General features: G+C 34.2%; 3 protein-coding genes across 4 annotated transcripts; 2 read left to right on the forward strand and 1 right to left on the reverse strand.

Annotated features, from left to right (window-relative positions):
• Nucleotides 1-1,390: 1,390 nt before the first annotated feature.
• On the forward strand, nt 1,391-15,021 carry LOC103844067 (ethylene-responsive transcription factor ERF094). Its single transcript, XM_033282572.1, has 2 exons — nt 1,391-14,765; nt 14,914-15,021. Exon 1 carries the CDS (start codon nt 8,265-8,267, stop codon nt 8,973-8,975), a length of 711 nt encoding a protein of 236 aa, XP_033138463.1. The 5' UTR covers nt 1,391-8,264; the 3' UTR covers nt 8,976-14,765; nt 14,914-15,021.
• On the forward strand, nt 14,557-16,533 carry LOC117129163 (F-box protein At1g49360-like). Its single transcript, XM_033282566.1, has 3 exons — nt 14,557-14,765; nt 14,914-15,018; nt 15,095-16,533. Exons 1-3 carry the CDS (start codon nt 14,713-14,715, stop codon nt 16,341-16,343), a joined length of 1,407 nt encoding a protein of 468 aa, XP_033138457.1. The 5' UTR covers nt 14,557-14,712; the 3' UTR covers nt 16,344-16,533.
• A 258-nt stretch (nt 16,534-16,791) lies between these two features.
• Nucleotides 16,792-20,389, reverse strand: LOC108870323 (putative 1-phosphatidylinositol-3-phosphate 5-kinase FAB1D). 2 transcript variants are annotated; one of them, XM_033282571.1, is made up of 8 exons: nt 19,946-20,389; nt 19,280-19,471; nt 19,097-19,205; nt 18,742-19,000; nt 18,018-18,554; nt 17,591-17,827; nt 17,300-17,521; nt 16,792-17,215 (listed from the first exon to the last, which is right to left on the reverse strand). In XM_033282571.1, the coding sequence occupies exons 4-8, from the start codon at nt 18,949-18,951 to the stop codon at nt 17,081-17,083; spliced, it is 1,341 nt and encodes a 446-aa protein (XP_033138462.1). In that variant the 5' UTR covers nt 18,952-19,000; nt 19,097-19,205; nt 19,280-19,471; nt 19,946-20,389; the 3' UTR covers nt 16,792-17,080. The 2 variants fall into 2 exon arrangements, with proteins under 2 accessions (XP_033138462.1, XP_033138461.1); XM_033282570.1 differs by having other exon boundaries at nt 19,280-19,478.
• Nucleotides 20,390-20,531: the final 142 nt, after the last annotated feature.

Raw genomic sequence — 20,531 nt, forward strand, 5'->3', positions numbered from 1 at the left:
CCATCCGCTACTACACCTCCACTGAAGCCTCACTCGTCACCACCATCAACATTACTCTTCTCATATTCAATGTTTGTGACAGAGCTACGCGATGAAGGATTTGCTTTCGCGGTGGTACCTACCGTCAACCGCAATCTTCCCACCACAATACCACCATCGGCTCCAGACGAAGTGCTCATTGACTTTGCTGACGTTTTTCCCAACGAATTACCAAAACGACTTTCGCCACTTCGGGATATCCAACATCAAATTGATTTAGTTCCAGGCGCAACACTGCCCAATCGCCCACACTACCTTATGATTCCACTTGAGCACGAGGAATTACGTCGTCAGATAGAAGATTTTTTGCGCAAATGTCACATCAAGGAAAGCCTAAGTCCATGCGCAGTACCGGCCCTCTTAATCCCAAAAAAAAGATGGGTCTTGGCGTATGTGTGTCGACAGTCGCACAATCAATAAAATTACCATTCGCTATATGTTCCCTATTCCTCGCTTGGATGATCTTTTAGATCAAATTGGAGCAGCCAAAGTTTTCTCAAAGATTGATCTCAAGAGTGGCTATCCCCAAATTCGTTACAGCCGGGAGACGAGTGGAAGACAGCTTTCAAGACCAGAGATAGCCTTTTTGAATGGTTGGTAATACCTTTCGGTCTCTCTAATGCAACAAGTACTTTCATGCGAATCATGAACCAAACATTAAGGTCGTTTATTGGACGGTTCGTGGTGGTCTATTTCGATGACATACTCATCTTCAGTTCTTCCGTCTCCGACCATGTGGAACATCTTCGCCAAGTCCTCTCTGTTTTACGAGCAGAGAAATTGTTTTCCGCTAAACAAAAATGCAAATTTGGCGTCTCAAAAGTACTTTTCCTTGGCTATGTCATCTCAGATCAAGGGCTAGCAGTCGATCACTCAAAAATCGAAGCGGTTCAATCGTGGCCTATACCAAAAACAATAACGGAGGTACGCAGTTTCTATTGTCTTGCCTCGTTCTACAGGCGGTTCGTCGACCACTTTAGCACCATTATGGTGCCAATACAACTTGCATGCGTGAGGGAAAGTTTGACTGGACGCCGGAAGCAACACGTGCGTTTGAACTAATCAAAGAAAAGCTTACTGTGGCTCCAATCTTCATTCTCCTCGACTTCTCTTTACCTTTTGAACTTCACTATGATGCTTTTAAACTTGGAATTGATGGGGTCTTAAGTCAACAGGGATGCCCGGTGGCGTTTTACAGTGAAAAGTTGGCAGGGGCGAGAGGACGATATAGTATGTATGACATTGAGTTTTACGCAATTAATCAGACAATAAAGCATTGGAGACAATACTTGATTCATCGGGAGTTCGTCCTTTTCACTGATCATGATGCTTTACGACATTTAGACAGCCAGGCGAATGTATCTGCGCGACATGCAGCCTGGATTTCTTATCTATATCAATTCACTTTTGTTATCAAACATCAATCCGGCAAGACAAACCGTGTAGCCGATACACTTAGTCGTCGCCATAGTTTGCTCACAACAATGCATTCAACGGTTCTTAGCTTTGCATCCTTTGCTGATCTGTATCCGACAGACCTATTTTTTTCTCGCATACTGGTTGAAGCTGAACAAGGAACGCATGGTGACTACACGGTTCAAGATGAGTTTCTGTTTTTAGGTCTTCGTCTGTATGTTCCAGAATGCAGCCTCAGGTTGAAAATAATTAGTGAGCTTCATAATGAAGGACACATAGGCAGAGATACAACGCTTCAATTGGTCGTGGATTCCCATTTTTGGCGTACTTTACGGCGAGACATTGAGCGTTTTGTCGAGAGCTGCCGCACTTGTCAGCTTGGTAAGGTCAAAGCTTCAAATGCAGGATTATACTTACCGCTTCCCATCCCTACACAGTTGTGGTCGGACGTGAGTATGGATTTTCTTTTGGGGCTTCCGCGGACACAACGAGGACACGATTCTATATTCCTTGTTATCGATCGTTTTTCCAAAATGGCACATTTTATTGCATGCAAAAAAAATACTGATGACGTGTTGCTACTTTGTTCTTCCGAAAAATATATCGTCTACACGGCCTTCCGACGTCTATTGTTTCAGATCGTGATACACGATTTCTTAGTCACTTCTAGCGGTCTTTGTGAAAATTGTTGGGTACGTCCCTTGACATGAGTTCAGCGTACCATCCTCAAATGGATGGCCAGACAGAGGTGGTTAATCGGTTGCTTGGTAATCTCCTACGTTGCCTTGTGATAACATTAAGACATGGGACACTAAGCTCTACCAGGACGAATTTGTTCATAATTACTCGTCCAATCGCAGTACGGGTTTGTCTCCTTTTCGAGTTTGTTTTGGCCTTGTTCCTCTTGGTCCTCTGAATTTCGCCACTACCCCGGACAAAACGCGTCTTCATGGTGAAGCTGTCGACTTTATCACCGATTTTCAGGACATCCATAAGGTGACTCAGTCTCATTTAGAAGCTGCAGCAACAAAGTACAAGATAGCAGCAGACGCAAAGCGGAGAGAGCTTATATTCGAACCCGGGGATCTCGTTTGGGTGTACTTAACGAAGGAACGTCTGCCATTGCGTGAATACAACAAACTAAAGTAAAAAAAGATTGGTCTGGTCTAGGTCCTTGAGCGCATCAACCCTAATGCCTATCGTATCAAATTACCTCCTAATCTGCGTACTACAAACGTCTTTAACATCAAACATTTGTCTCCTTTTCATGGCGACAATGACCTCCCGGATTCGTGGGCGAATCCTTCGCACCCCGGGGGATCTGATGTAGCGTAGCCTTATCCGACGTCCTCTTCCTTTATTACAAAGTATTAGGACTTTTTCTATTTTACTACTATGTTGGTTTTCCTTTTATTTTTAGAATAATTACTTATCCTTACGATAAGCTTATTAGGAATATGAGATTGTTATAAATAGGGCATCAATGGCTTTGTGCAAGATACCTTGGATTTTAATAAGATATAGAGTTTTCTTAAGAGCTTTCATAAGCACTGCAAAGAGTATTCGCGATCCTAAGAGCTTTAACGAGCACTACAAAGAGTTTTCACGTCCTTATCTTTGTTAACGAAACTACATTCGTCGACAAGTCACCTGAGTTCGAGATCAAACCCTAGATATTTGACTCATACCGCTTCCGCACTCTATCAACATTGCAAAAACGTTTCTATATTTACATGACTATGTTAATTATCCTTCTACTATCAAACTTTTGGAGTCGTCATGCGATCTTAGCCTTTGAGGGAATCTTTCAAGGAGAATGGAGGAAACACATCCTATCATAAGACATGTAATGGTGTTTTAACACATGCACTACATTCCCATGGTTTTCTAAAGATATATGAGTAATAGCCAATGCTTGGGAAGTTCTTTTGTATGCTTGTAGAATCCATAAAAAATGTCGACTTAGCAGAAGAAATCACAAAGAAGCTCTTATCCGTGGGATCCATTGAATCAAGCGTCTACCTCTTGCTTTCTAATATATATACTGACGCTGGGATGTGGGAGATGGTGAATAGTGTGAGACGGAAAATGAGCATAAAAGATATACCAAACACATAGGATTACCTGCAATTGAAATCGGCTTGAGACACTCAGCTATTGATCCTTTAGCATAGTGTTTGACCAATATGAAGCAACAATATAGATGAGTAGCTCTTTAGTAACTCTTAATATGCATACTCAGTTCCTGCGCTAATCTCATATGTTCATATATTTCATCAAGTAGCAAGTAAACTTCATCTGAAGTAGAGTGAGATGTATCAGCTGCAGCAAACAAATGGACCCGTTTATCTAACTGAATCCAACTTGCCCCAGGACATATCTTTTCTATACCCAACTCTATCATCCTTCCTCTAACCTCTGCAACATCTCTCCACCCGTTTTCTCCTGCATACATGCTAATCAAAAGGGAATAGTACCCATTATTCCTCGGCTCCAAAACTATCAGCTTGCTAAATGCCATCTCAGCTATTTCCAAGTTCTTGTGAAGCATGCACCCATCAAGCAAAATAACCACTTTGCTTCAAACTCTGTATTTTTTTTTGTGATGAATTAATTTCAAAGAGAAATATTGTACAATTGTTCGCTTAACAGGCTGATTGGAAAGGGATGTAAATGCTATGAACATCCATTTTTTTTTCTAAGGCATTTTATTAAAAAATCATATTTTAGTTTTAAAAGATAAATTTACAGAAAATAAATAGAAAAAGAAATATGTTACCTCTTAAACTAAAATTTTCTATCTACATAAAAAATAAAGTTAAAGTAAAAAAACTCACATCCTATTTTATAAAGCAAAAAAACTAAACCTACATTTAAAAATAATGATGAGTAGTGTATTATGTTATGCTCTGCCGTCTAATTTCATTTAGTTTAGATGTTTACGTTTAAAAAAAAATATTTGCCCAAAAAAAAATAACATAAGAGTTGTTATCATATCTCTATAACATTATTTGATTAGTCAATTTTCTACGTGTCGCGCTAACGTTAACTTTTACATTGGTTTATTACACTGATACCCTTAATGAACTAATAATATTATTTTTGATTACCATTAATAACAATTATTTATGTTTCCTTTTTCTTAATAATTGTGATTAACTTTTTAATGTAATTTTCCTTTTTTACTAAAGCATAAAAATAATAAAAGGGAAATATTTGTAAAATATAAACATAGATTTTTATATAATAAACAAATTTTTATTATTCTCTATGTTTCCTACGACAACAAAAATAAAAATATCTATAGATTTTAAATATATATACTTATAAATATATATAAACATAACTTCACAAAACAAATTAAAAAGAGAATAACTAAGATACTCTTATAAATATCTTTTGATCTAATATTCCTTTTTGATTAAAATTTCTATTGATCTAATAATTAATAAAGAAATAATTCTAAAAAACATAAATGATTATTTAATATCTCATTTAAAAAAATTATATCTTGATTATTTTAAAACTAAATAAATATTTTAAAATTAAGGCTGCAACGAAATAAATAAGATTTTTTATTTATCAATATATTTTTAATTGAATGATTAGAATTTTTTATAATAAAATATATCAACACTTCAATTTTTTTTCTAATTTTATCGAAAACAGCATATATAAAATTACATAATCTTACAAAATATATCTTCATCCTAAGATAAAAGTAAACAAAATTTAACTTAGTAAGATGTTATTATTTTAATTTAATTGTAACCAAAAAATTGTAATCATAAAATTGATAAATCCAGTATAGTAAAACATGAATAACCAATCATTCTTAATATGAAAAATGTTTTAGAAATTATCATGATTTTGTGTGTAGTAATGTTAAAACCCCGTGTATGAATTTCAAAATATTACAAGTTATGTTTATTAATACAATTCTGATTTAATAGTTATGTATTCTTTTTTTTCTAAACATATACCATTTATACAAAAATCTACAAATATATTTACAAATATAAGAGGATGAACTGAACTACATGAAATTAAGAAAACAATAATCCAATATTAGCATAAAATTTAAATAATAGATGTAATTTAACATATCAAAATAAATATTTGAAATAATACAAAATATTATATGTGAAATCACATATCCAATTAATATGGGAAGATAATACATAATATATTTTTATTATACATTAAAATTACAAAATAACTTAAAAATTATAACCAATTAAATTTTTTTTATCAATTATTTTAATTCAATTAGTACGTAAATGTTATACCCGTGCATGAACACAGGAAAATCACTTAGTTTGTTCAGAATTAGCTCCACACAACCATGATGTATTTTATTGAATTGTTTCTCATCGAAACAATGAACCGTGAAAAAAAAAAATAGAGTATCTAGTTGACTAATATTAAACCATAATCAATATATTTATACTGCTGGCCTAATTTTGAGCACAGTTAAGCTAGTTAACAATTATTTATAGTTTTGTGGAGTATTTTTTTTAACCCATATATATATATATATATGAAATAGCTGGACTTTTTGGAAGCGCGGTCATAAGTCATAACCATTTATCCATCTCTAAATTATTGCCGCCGGCGTATAACGATGCTTCATTTTTATTATTAATGCATACGTTGCACTTATATTATAATCTATAAAGGGGTAGACAAAAATACGAAACAAGACTTCAAATTTTGGCGTGGCTGGCGACTAAATCATGCCCAAATTAATAGACACGTGCTGGAATTGAAGATGCATGCACTTTCTTGCTTTCGGAATGAGGTATAAAAGTGCAGCATGAAAAGAAGATTCTACATCTTTTCTAAAAATAAATTTGTTATATGGTCAAGTTTTGATTTAAAGACTTTATTTGGTGTAAACTAAAAATGTTTATTTTAAAACTTAGATTATAATGCTTTGGAGTAGAAAGTTGGCGACTCCAGCCAAAAACACAATGCTTTTATCACAACTTTTCTTCAAACCTAGCAATATGGAAAATTAAATTTGATGCTGCAGATTATTGGATCATACGTACATCAATTTATCGAAATCATAATATTGCTGAGAGCATGTATCTATATTCAATGCCGTCCCGTAGTCGAGAGTAGCCTAAAGAAAAAAAAAATTGTGCGGCCTTTTACGTAAGATACGAACGGTAAATAGTACCACAAACAATACAAAAAAGCTTAAAATAATAATAAATTTAGTTAGCATAGGAAGTATGTTGAATAAGATAAAATGGAATCAGGATGTGATAACATAAAGTCAAACGAGGTAACAATTTGTCCAAAAAATTATATGAAATATGGAACCTTATTTTTACTATATAAAATGTGGCCTCAAGCAAGTGCTTCACCTGCCTTATGGCAGGGACGGGACTGTCTATATTCCAATAAGGGTTTGGTTCTTTGAATTCAAGTATTTTGTAAACACATAAGTTTTGTTAAGAAAACAGTAAAACTAACAAAATGTAATAGCTTCAAACACCAAAAGTATTATTAGAATTTATAAAGCATACATCATTTCTTTAGCAAGTTGAACCATTATTATAAATATGATTAAAACCAACCACTAGATTTGCTGGAATTTCATAATTTCCCAATCAAACAATTCATTCTCCTTCTGTTAGAGCATTATAATGAGTAGGGACACTGAATAGCATGCATGTCTGGATTTTCTTGGTCGTGAGGAAGAAAGAGTTTTTTTGACCAAAATAACCTGGTTTACCTTTGACCCTAGCAGGCTAGCAGGCCCGGACAAAAAGTGAAACTATAGAGATTAAAACAAACAAGTGAAAAGAGAAGTGTTTTTTTTTGGCAACGAAAAGAGAAGAAAGTTCATGCACCCGTCTCTCTTGCTAGTTGCTACATGTTATTATTATATTCTCAAGTTGCGTTATAAGCCAATTATATTTCAATGGTCCACCATTATAGGCACATCCCACTCAAACTGTTTTTAAAAAGAAAAACTAAATATTTAAATAACCACTTTATTAGTTTGGTACATCCTCTTAAACTATTCTTAATTATCTCTCAAGAAGTTCACAAACAAAAGATTACCCCTCTAAGCTTTTATTTAATTAATTTTTATGAGTATCACACATATCCAATTTCTAAAATGTCTGATTAATCCTGGAATGATTGAATTCGAATATATCTTCTTGCAATATTTTATGCTCTCTAAACTTCTATATATGTATATGTTTTTATTTAATTATCAATGTACATGGTCACCTTACAAAAGATGATTACTCTCATAAAGTGATAAAACTGCCATCGTAAATATTCATACCAATTGCATACATTAAAAATCCGAGGTTTTTTGAACCTTTTAAACCTAAAAACTCTACTGGCGACCGAGATGCATGCTCTTGAGAAACAAAAGCCAACGTGGCAAATATATGCCATGTCATCAAAATGATGACCTCATGTATTTTGTCGGAAACACGCCGCCGTACGTCAATCCCTCAATCTTGGTCTTGTCCCTCGTGGAACAATGCACCTACTTATGTGTATCTATTGATCGTATTAGAGATAGATCTTATTACGTATTACCTTCTTTTTTGGCTTCTTTCTATTATATTATCCCCATTTTGCGTTTTCGGAATAAATAATTATTGGAGGCAGCCTTGCTATCAATTTGACCCAATGATATAAAAAATTTAGATGTTTTTTTATCTGATACGTACGTTCCACATCTCGTATATATATGCTATATACTTCCCAAACTTATAACCACTTAATAACGAGATCTAAACAAAGAAAACCGTTTGAAAGAAAAAAAAGTGAAAATGGAGTTTCAAACTAGCTTCTTTTCTGAAAACCAAAGTCAAGACTCTTCTACAACAACATCATGGAGCTCACAAGAATCGTTCTTGTGGGAAGATAATTTATTACATGATCAATCCTTCCTCTCAGTTAGCCCTTCCTATTACTTTGATGACTTCTCCACATTTGAAGAATCAATCATCAAAGAAGAAGAAGGTGCAACCGTTGCTGCCAACAAGCAGGAGGAGGAGAGATCATACAGAGGAGTGAGGAAGAGGCCGTGGGGGAAATACGCAGCGGAGATAAGAGACTCATCGAGGAAAGGTATAAGAGTGTGGCTCGGTACGTTCGACACTGCGGAAGAGGCGGCTCTCGCTTATGATCAGGCGGCTTTTGCTTTGAAAGGCCACCTCGCAGTACTCAACTTCCCCGTTGAAGTTGTTAAGGAGTCTCTCTGGAACATGGAGAATGTGAATTTCAACGATGGAGAGTCTCCGGTGATAGCTTTGAAGAGAAAACACTCCATGAGAAACCGGCCTAGAGGAAAGAAGAAGTCTTCTCCTTCTTCTTCGTCTTCTTGTTCCTCGTACTCTTCTTCTTCTTCGTCTTACTCTTCTTCTTTGTCGTCAAGAAATAGAGAACAGAGTATTGTTACGGATCAAGAAACAGAGGTTGTGGTTTTTGAGGATTTGGGTGCTGAATACTTAGAAGAGCTTATGAGATTATGTTCATGATCATCACTACTTCCACTATTTCATGAAATTTGAGTGAGCTCTGTTTGTTTTTTTAAATATAGTTTATTGTTGTTCAATGAAAGTTTTGGAAGAGATGTGTTGGCGATGTTGGAAGTGTATCGACAGTTTGTAAATCACTCTACCTTAATGCTTATAATTTCTTAATATATTTTAATGTGTAGTTATTAGCTAATATTTATATTTAATCAATATTTTTATACAAATATTAAATGTTATAAGGTAAACATATCATATATATATAGTTCAAAAAAAACATACCATATATAATGACAATAATATTGGATAACAATAAACTATGCCATATATACTACATTTATAAAGTAAACATCTATATGGTATATTGGATAACAATAGGTTCCGAATGGTAATTGCGGATAGAACGGTGCGGAACAAGCAGTTTAACTGCGGTCCGGTTCTCACAGTTATAAAAACGTATAGATATATAGTATATGTAAAGATTTTTGTTACTGTTAACTGCGGTATAGTGCGAAACGGTTTGTAATATTCAAAATCTATATTAAACTATGTTATAAAGTAAATATAGTACATGTGTGAATGTTTTTAAATATTAAATCATAGTTGAAACGATCAACTCTTAAATCTTTATTTTAAAGGTTTTGCTTCCATTAGAATAAAATGTATGGTTAGAGATGCTCTAACAAACTTAGTGTCGCTATTTTAATGAAATTATCATCAATCTTATCAAAGTGCAATTCTAAGTTGATCAAACAGAAATAAATTTAAACATTGTTTTAAATGTATTTAGGTTTAGTAATAAACCTGCAAAGAGTTTTTAGCAAAAAAAAAGAAAGAAAAACAACAACAATGATTCTTACTAAGGATAAATGGGTAATGTAATAAATTTGAGTGCAACTTTTCATCCTGAAACCAATATCTAGAAAAAATATTGGTAACATGAGTTACCATTAAATTAGTTTGAATTAAAAGTTTAATTCTAACCACGTGCTAATGGTACAGTGGTAAAATTCAACCTGAGAAGTTATGGGTTCAAGTGCTGTTGGGAAGTGATTATCTCGAAGGACCTTCGGATCCAATACAGAGAAGCCTGCTATCGTGTGACTACTGGTGGAATTTACATGAGGTGATCACCAGCCCTCCTGAATGCTTCGGCGGGCTCTCCGGCTAAGCTCCAGTGGACGGTCATTGGCGTTAGTCGGATCCTCTCGAGACTCCGGTTACCAGGATCATCAAAAAAAAAGAATTTAATTCTTTGATAACTCAAAAATGTCACCAATCATGAATTAAATCGAAATTTTAGGCTCCGATTGATGACATATAGTATCAACTTTACGTTATCATAAACGTTATAATTCGATATAAATTATAGTAAGAAAATAGGGAGATTTACCAAATATGATTCAAAGCTTGATTTTGATTGCAAAAGTATACCCAAACTTGAATCAAATGCAAAAGTAACTCAAAAGCCTTGTGAAATTACAGCCAACCCCTTGTGACCAAACAAAAAACAGAACTCATTTTTACGAATATATCCGCGCTAAGTCTTCTGAGTCTTCTGAGATTCTGTTAAGTCTTCTGGACGATGTCCACAGAAGTCGTCTGGTATAGTTGATCTTAAAAATAATTTATAAATTTTGTAAAAAATATTTTGAAAAGCGAAAAATTAAAATCATGTAATTATAAACAGTTTTAAGTGATATAAATTAAGATATAATAAAATTGAATTATTTTCAACATAGGCGAGTGAAAGTAGTGAATCATGATATTCTTTGGTCTAGAGTTAGACACCATATGTTGTAGTATTGTATGTATTATTAGGGTTAGATTTTGGAAAGCTTAAATTTTTTTTTGAAAAATTAAATTTTTATCTACATGTGATAATTTATGTGTATAGTAAACAATTTTTAAGTTTAATTTGATTTTATGAAGTGCTTAGTTAGTTAAGTTAATTTAGTTTAGGGGTTATGTTTAGGGTATAGACGACTAACATGTAAGTCGTCTGGGAAGTCTTCTAACTCCCGCTAAAAATATTTTAGATTCCCGCTAAAAATATTGAAGTCTTCTGGCCGACTTACAAGTAAGTCGTGTAGCAAGTCTTCTGATCGAAAATATTTAACCTTATTGGAATTTTTATCTCCATATATAAAGAAAAATTTACACATTCTCTGTCCTCCTCTCAAATGGTTTCAACAAAAATGATATGTTCCTCATTCTAAAACTCTCCAACATTTCTCTAATCTCTTTGAACTTATAAACACCAAACTTTATATAAATTTATTGTTTTTGTCTCATGTCTTTCTCACTAATTTATCTGTTTTACAGGTTTTTCATCACATGATTCTCATCTTCCACTCATTTAAAGGTGATTTATTAATTTTAGATATGTATTTTTGTGTGTTCTATAAAGGTAGATCTATCTGATATTCCACTCATTTTCTCTGTTTTTAAGCCATTTGAACGTCTTTGGAGATGCAGGTTATTCAGATCTGGAAGACTTCTGGGCTAGAAGACTTCCAGACGACTTTCAGAAAGTTTTCCAGACGACTTTCAGAAAGTTTTCCAGACGACTTCCAGGAAGTCTTCTGGCGGAGTCTTCTCCCATGTCTCCCTTTCATAATAGATCTGAGCATTTTGGTAAGTTCTTATGTCTGAGTTTTCTTCATTTGGTAACCTCGTGTTGCATAAAATTCATACATTTTTTTCCAAACTAAGAATCTCCAAACCCACTCTAATCTCTTTGACTTGAATACACTAAACTTTATATAAATTTTTCATTTTTGTCTCATCTCTTTCTCACTAATCTATCTTTTTGTTGCATGTTTTAATCAGATGGTTCTCATCTTCCACTTGGATGTGTACTTTGTGTGTTCTATAAAAGTATGTCTATCTAATTTTTCACTCATTTTCTCTGTTTTTAAGCTATTTGAATGTTTTTTATATGATATGCAGGTTTTTCAGATCTGAGTTTGATATACATGTTTTTCAGATCTGGATCAGACTTTGGAAGACCTATGGAAACTCTTCTCGGAAGTCTTCTGAAATATAATGCGCTAGAAGACTTCCAGTCTTCCAGACGACTTCAAAAAAGTCTTCCACACGACTTCCAAGAAGTCTTCCAGACGACTTCAAAGAAGTCTTCCAGACGACTTCCAGGAAGTCTTCTGACGGAGTCTTCTTCCATATCAAATGGAGTCTAAGCTTGTCTTTGTAGAGGAATGATCTATAATAGTTTTGTTTGTGGTATATTTTGTGATTTGTATGTATACTCCTTTAGTTGTGACTTTTTTTGTAAATTTGAAGAGATATTAATGAAAAAGTTTGGTAAATATGTTCATTTTCCTCAACATTATCTTGCTAAAATTACTTGACATAATTGAAGTTATTGATACAATTTCAATACCAAAACACAATAACCGAAAAATTAATCAAATTTATTACAACTAAGGGAGAAGAATTCTCAAGAAAACTTAGTCAAATTCACAAAAGACAAAACATTACATAAGTTCAAAGCTAGAACACTTTCATTAGATACATAAGTAAAAAGTATATCTTATGATTTGAGAAGACTCATTAAACCATATTACTTGATAGTTACTTAACACTTTTAAAAATTAAATAAACATATATTAAAGTTATTTAACAAATTTACAAAAACTAACGTAGAAGACTTCCACGAAAGTCTTCTCAATTAGCTAGAAAATTTACTAAGCATGAATGTTAACCTCCTAAATATCACCAATTAAGTTATAAATTTCATTCATTAGCCCCAATATTGACTAATATACATGAATTAATAAAAAAAAATTAAAAAAAGTCTTTTACTAGTTAGTCCATTTATAAACTATTGGTTCCATTTAAACTATCTAAGATTATTTCTATAATTTAATTGCTAAATTTATTTGGTACTAAAGGTTTTTACATACATTAAATTATATGTAAATGTTGTCCCAAGAAAAAAGTTGTCAAAAACAATTTATATGTAAATATATATGTACATTTTGGTAGAATATTTACATAATTATATTACTTTATTTCCTTAATTTTAGTTTAATTTAATTTACTTAGTTTAATATATTTTAAATTTAATCAATTTTATAATAAATTTAATTATTATTTATAATTTTTTGTTAACATATTAAGTTATTATTGTTAAATGTTATTATTACTGATATTTATATTTTATATATATATATATATGTATACATATACTGCAATTTATACATCAAAAACGTTACGAGTCACCAATCAAAACCTTAAAGTTTGAATATGAATTAGAGTGAGTTATGCTTGAGTTACCACTTACCATTTTGAATTATGTGCTTTGTAAAAATGTTAACTCAAAAGTTAACCCAAAATTATGGAAAAGATGATGGAGTCATGGAGGAAAAGTAGAAGTTGAGTTAGTATTTTTTTTTCCTTTCAACATTTTGTCATCAAAATTTATTTTCTTGTTTTTTGTTTTGTTTTGTATTTCTACTTATTCCAACTAGAAAAGTTAGCTACATTATTTAATTTTTTGATATTATATACAACATTTTCTCTAATTACTTGGTTGAGTTTTTCTTAAAAACTAAATAGTTGTGATAAATGCAAGAAATCGAAGCAACATGCATGATTAGTTAACAAAATCATCACTTAAGACTTCACTAGAATAATGTTTATTATTATTTTAAAATCTAAAAATGTTTTTGTTTTCAGTTTAGTCATATACTCCTTCCGTTTCAGATTACTTGTCGTTGTAGGATAAATTTTTTGTATCAAAATAAGTGTCGTTTTATAATTTCAATATAAAGTTTACTGATCTTATATTTTCATATAATTTTCAATTGGTTGAAATGTGGTTAGGTATATTAGTAATGATGTTTTTATCTAATAAATATACAAAATAAAATGTTTTCTTAATCTTTATGCCGAAGCCTAAAACGAGAAGAAATCTGAAACGGATGGAGTATTTTTTTTTAAATTGCTCAATATAATATGCACAATGTACGTATTTATCTAAATGGGAACTACATATAGAATTTTATGAGGCACATATTTATATCTTATTAGTATTATTTCATTTGTTTTATACTTAAATAGTATTACCTCATTTAAATTATTTTTATTACTATTATTTTATTTTATCTGTTTTAGCTTTTATGATTCTATTAACAAATTTTATTTATATGAATATTTAATTTTATTTAATTTAATTTATACATCAAAAACGTTACGAGTCAATAAGTAAAAAAAAATTGTAACTCATATTTTTCCAAATAAAACTACAATTTCTTCCAAATGATTTTTACTGAAACTAACAGCCCACCGAATTATTAGATCTACAGCAACTCAATTTTAATATTATTTATTTATGGGGTAACCAAAAAAATATTAAAACTATTTATTTTGGATTAACTTTATGGGGTAACCAGAAATTTATTAAAATAACTTATGGGTAACTAAAAAATTTGGGAGCTATTTGAATTTATTTAGAAGTTTCAAAATGACTCACTTTAATGAAAACTTTCTGTAAAATTATGGATTAAAAAAAAAAGATATATCTAAATATCAACATTTTGGATAATAAAGATTTTATGTGACCAAAAAAAAAAAAAAAAAGAAAAGCAGAAGATTATATGTTCGGTAGGAATCTGAACCGTACACGCCGACAAATAGCCATTACCCGAACATAACTCACTTTAGACCTAACCCTTTACCCCTAAATGATCAAAGCCAGATTCCAATCTCCAACCTGATGGCAGAATATCTATCGTTAATTTTCTATAGGATTTGTAATCCCAAAAGCAGGTATGTGACTGAAGGCTAAGATTTGCCGATTCCTTGTTGTTTTAGGATTGTGTCGTGTTTGATGGATAAAACGTGATGAGAGTAGATTTGGGTGTCGATGACAAAAACATGTCTGATTTTATGGACAATTGTTTAAATTTTGACGCAGGTATGATTACGAAGAAATGGCGGAAGCTCGAGCAGAGGCAGAACGCAGGGGGTTTGAGGCAGAGCTCAAGAGGTTGAGAACAATCTCAGAAGCAGAGGAATTGAGGTTTGTTCTTTCTTTCAATGCCTTATTCACAGGGCATTAAGTGTGTGTTTATGATGATTTGCTCGGTGTTGTTCAGGTTGAAAACACAGTTAAAAAGAGTTGAGGCAGAGCGCAAGAGGTTTGGGGCAGAAGTGAATAGGTTGAGAAGAATCATCTTAGAAAACAATAATAGTGGAGGACCCCCCGAGTTTTGTCTTCCCTCGGATCTTTTAGCTGTGATACTGTCCCGTCTTGCTTTGAAAGACAACATACGGTCTTCTGCCGTTTGCAAGACATGGGGTGAAATAGCTGCATCTGTTCGGGTTAGAGATCCGCCTTGCTGGCTTATGTATCTTGATCCATGTCGTAACTCGTATGGGTTCTTCGACCCAATAGAGAAGAAGAAGACAAAGGCAATGATGGTGGATCTACCCGAGTCTTGCTATATTCTTTATTCCAATGATGGGTGGTTACTCATGGAAGACAGGGCTTCACATGCCAGGCTTTTCTTCTTCAATCCTTTCACCCGAGAGCGCGTAGACCTGCCGGTGTTTGATACAGTTTTGTTGATGCAAATGCGTTTTGCTTTCTCCTGTGCTCCCACAAAGAAAGGCTGTGTGGTGTTTGGTATTACTGGTGCTAGCGTCTCGGGTCGGGAAGTCGAAATCATCACTTGGCGTCCTGGTGGTGCCTCTTCTACTACATGGGTAAAAGAGCACTTCCCAAACCCGTTTCCTTGTGACCTTGTGGATACAATAAACGTCTTATACAACACAAGGGATGGTCTCTTCTATATGTCATTGGGGATTGCGCTAGGGGTATTCGATCCGTCTGCACGTACTTGGAATCTTGTCCCTGTGCTGCAACCGATCCCATGTTTCCAGAGGCACCCGATGAGGTGGATTACTGAATATAAAGGAGAGATATTTCTTGTAGATGCATCGTCTGTGAAGCCCGTGGTGTACAGGCTTAATAACTCTTTCAAGAGGTCAGTTTGGGAGAAGAAAGAAACATTGGAGGATGGTTGCTCAATTTTTGTGAGCGATGGGTCATGCGTGATGACTTGTGGGTTAATCAGTAACATTTTGTATTTCTGGAACAATGATATCAACGACAGGCGTCCCAGTCCCACCAAGTACCAAGACTTTACTTTCAAAATGAATCGGCCCTACAAGTATTCCTTATACAGCAGCAGTTTATGTGATGACCCTGAAGGGTTTTACTTTGAATATCGCCCCACCAATCGGAACAATGGTGTCTGGATTCAGCCGCCCCACAACATCTCTATCTTTGATTTTCCCATCCTCCCCGCAGAAGATGCCATAAATACGCGTCTATTTATCTGATTTTATATTTTGTAATAGCAGATACTCTTTTTCTTTATATTTTGCTTAATGAGTAATCCTTTTTGTTGTCATTGCTTGATGATCTTGTTTGCTTCAAAAGCAATCTCTCAGTTTCAAGCTTGATAGTGTTAAATGCCTTTTTTTGTTCCCTATGTATATTTTTCTCTTATGAAACTGTAATTTTAGTTAAGGTTTTGGTGTAGAGCCTTCTTCTGATGAGTATTTATGGGGCTTGAAGTTTTCCATTTACATAGACAACTTAACAGAAGAAGAAACTTAATTGCCGTGTTGTGCAAACCATTATTCTAATCTGGTCTTACGCTTTCTAGAAATGTATTCAACGAGGAAGATTGAAAATTGGTTCAGTTTCTGCTCAGAAGTTTGCTGGCATATATCCCCACTTCAAATCCACTTATACATATTTTGCTAAGACATGACAACCTGCTTCTGCTAGAAATTTATCACCATATACTCTTTTTGGTTCAAAGACATGGAGTTCATTGCAAAGTCTCCTAAAGCAGGTCAATGATTCAACTGCTATCTATACAAATTTCCGATATTGAAAAAGTCGAAAACGTTTGTAACTGGAATGTGCCTCATTACTAAAGCTGTACTAAAGGGAATAACCTTCCACTACGCAGAGCACAATGCTAAATCCTCACATAGATCGTGGAGCCACAGAAAAGAAAATCATATTCACAGCTTTGCATGAAAAGAATGGAGTTGCAGCTCTCCCGTCAGAAGCTTCTGGATCTTATGGGTTTCTTCTTGTTCAATTCCTCCAACCTTTTCTCCGCATCTAACCTTGCATCTCGCTCTTTACGCAGTTGCTGCTCCAGCTCCTTCACTTTTGTTCTCAGGTCAATCTCCCCCTAAGCAAAAAAATTCCAGAGATGTTATATGATAGAATCAATATCAAAAATTCCCAGCTATGACCATCAGAGCTCAGAAGTTACCAAAAATTGCTTAACCATGAAATCTACAAATCTCTTTTTGTATTCGCTTGGCCTTATCACGGTTGGTCGCGTCTCTTTGCCAAGCAAAAGCAATGATTTACCAACCGTCTCGAGCTTCTTCTTCAGTGAGTATGGCGCTAAGTAATCTATGATTCCGCAAACAAGTTCATGATTTTCCATGTCCACTCCCACCAACAATGAATAATCCATCACATTTATCCCCTGAAAATTTTAACAATTTAAATAATCTTAAATAATGAAAACATGTTCTGTAAATAAATCGAAACTTACACTTAGGAATGCTGTGTCATTCCTGATAACTGTTTGCAAATCTTGTTTTAGGTACGGGTTCAGATGCAGTCTTAATCTCTTCATATCATTCAGGAAGTTCTGATCTAGACGAACTTGAGCCGAGTCAGGTGCTAAGCGGCCATGTACCAACCCTTTGAGGTCGTACTGCATCGCTATTCTCCTGTCGAAATTCAAGTTTTCCATCACCATCAAGAACTTTGCCTGACCCAAAGTCACCTGCAAAAGCAAAACAGAATGTAGAGATTCATCTGTTTGAGAGCTGCATTTCATTCCTGTGGACACTTGAGGTACAAAATAAACTAGCTGCTCTAATGATCAGCACTAGCTTAATCAGTTATCATATTTCCCAACTTCCTAGAACAGACAGAGAAACAACCAGAAAGTAAATTTAATGACTACTCCATACCTTATATACGCCATAGATTTTGGTCAGAAATGTCTTATTCGCTTCCTTCATGTATTCGAAATACATTGGACCAAACTTCGCAAACGACTCAAACTCAGCTTGGTTGATCTCCTTGATGATCAATCTTGTGTCTCGGCTCTTGGCAAAAAGAGCTCCGCTCTTCCCGCCTTTAGCCTCCCACGTGTCGCACCTGCTCAATGAGGAAATGTACTGAGATTCTGTCATGTTGCACTTGCTTCTCAGCTCATGAAAACTGTCTCGATGTTGACAGAAGACGGAAGACTTGGGCCTGGACTCCGAAGATTCATCGTGGACTTGTTGAAGGGAATAAGCAATATAGCTTGATACTTCTTCTTCACGGATTGTTACTACTTCGTCTTGGCCTCCATCCATTTCCCATGGTATGATCTTTGAAGGTGGCAATGCCACTAAGAAATAGTCCGATGAAAGGAGCTCGTTTCGAAACTGATTGTACCCTGTTTTCAGCATCCGTTTCATCAGTTTTAATTCGGCAGTGGAGCTACCTTTTAGCAAAATCTGAAACAAAAACAAGATATATCCAGTGAGAAAAATACAAGCACAGCAATGCAATATACAGTAACTTATAAAAGGACTAAGACTTTCTTACAGTTAAGCTTTCGTAACAAAAACAAGAAATTTCCAGTGAGAAAAATACAAGCACATCAACATACAGTAACTTATAACAGGACTAAGACTTTCTTACCGTTAAGCTTCCGCAATCGCCCAAAAACATTAGAGGCTTCTCGTTAATGGGATCATTCAGACTTTCAATTGTCTTTTCACATCGAAGCGCTGTGCACGAATATCCAAGACTAGGATATCTCTGAAGACGACGTTTCATATTTTGAACCGCCGTAATCTTCCGGGAGAGAAAATAGCCTTTGTATTCCTCCGATATGGAACCCTCTACCATCACCACGTTGACCGGATACTGGTCTAGCAGTAAATAAGTTTCAGAGCTCCTAATAACATTTTGGCAGACATTTTTCAAACACACGTGAGTTTTCAGTTCACATCACTATTTGCAAATATTAAAACAATATATAAATCCAAATCACCTTGTCCATATCCAAAGATCCTTCCCATACTAAAAGATTTGTTGGAATTATAAGCGCTGGCATGTTCTCATGAAGCGGTGCTTTAGTAAACACCAAACCATGAAAAAGACTGCATGCAATTATCAAAAGGAGATTATAAGAAAACATTTATTATACCTTTGACTTTTGCATATATAGTTGTACCTTGGACTATCGGACGTTGCAACACACTTGAACTTGATATAGTTGTGAAGACCATCTCGTTCTTTGGCAACTATTTCTAGTAAGTCAGCACATGGAATTATCCAATCATCTTTTATCCCGAGACTGTTTGCTGATGTCAGGAGAAATTGCCTTAACCTTTCAGCTGCCTCTTCCATTGATGCTCTTAGGTTTCTGCTGACTGAGAAAAGTCAATTCAAAGAAGAGTTTCAAATCAATGACAAGATAATGGTGCCCAAAGAGTCGATTAGTTTATACAGCTTACCCTATTCCAACACATAACACAGTATCAATAGTTCCAGCAATCTCCATCACAAGGAAAACAATCAAACAGAGTGATCGAACACATAACACAGTACCAATGATTCCAGAAATCTCTAACCCTAACCATTCTTCAATCCATCAGAAAGATAATCACAAGAAAACAATCAAACAGAGTGATCGAACATTCCAACACATAACACAGTACCAATGATTCCAGAAATCTCTAACCCTAATTATTCTTCAATCCATCAGAAAGAGAATCACAAGAAAACAATCGAACATTCCAACACATAACACAGTACCGATGATTCCAGAAATCTCTAACCCTAACCATTCTTCAATCCATCAGAAAGAGAATCACAAGAAAACAATCGACATTCTTACTCAAATCGAAGCACCGGAGGAAATTCGAAGACGGCACTGGAGTGGAACTCGAAGACGGCACTAGAGTGAAATGCGACGACGGCACCGGAGAGAAATTCGATGCCGGTTCGAAGCCGGCACCGGAGAGAATACCGACGACGGAACCGGAGAGAAACCGTCGATTGCTGGGTTGCGTTTTGCGAACGATTTGGTGATGGACTTGGGCCTTTTCAATATTTTGGGTTAATGTTTATATATTTCCGTTCCGTAGAGAGCCCTGCATTTTCCCGAAAGGCCCACGAAATGAATGGGCCGGGCTAGAAGTTACAACTTATGCAATCAAATCTTTTTTTTTTGTTCAAAATGCAATCAAATCTATATGTTAAACAAAAAACAAATAAATCTATATGCTCAAAGATATTTTACCATTGATTTATTATTTATGGAAAAAATTACCTACAAATACGATAACTTTTAAAAAACATATATAAATAATTTTTTTTTTTTTTTACAAAAAAAATTATTTTTAACTCATGCTATTTCTTTGTTTAATATTTATCACACTCTCTATATAACTAGTTCTATTATATTTCTAACAAATAAAATG

This window comes from Brassica rapa, chromosome A10 (assembly GCF_000309985.2).
Source record: "Brassica rapa cultivar Chiifu-401-42 chromosome A10, CAAS_Brap_v3.01, whole genome shotgun sequence".
Classification (NCBI taxonomy): Eukaryota; Viridiplantae; Streptophyta; class Magnoliopsida; order Brassicales; family Brassicaceae; genus Brassica; species Brassica rapa.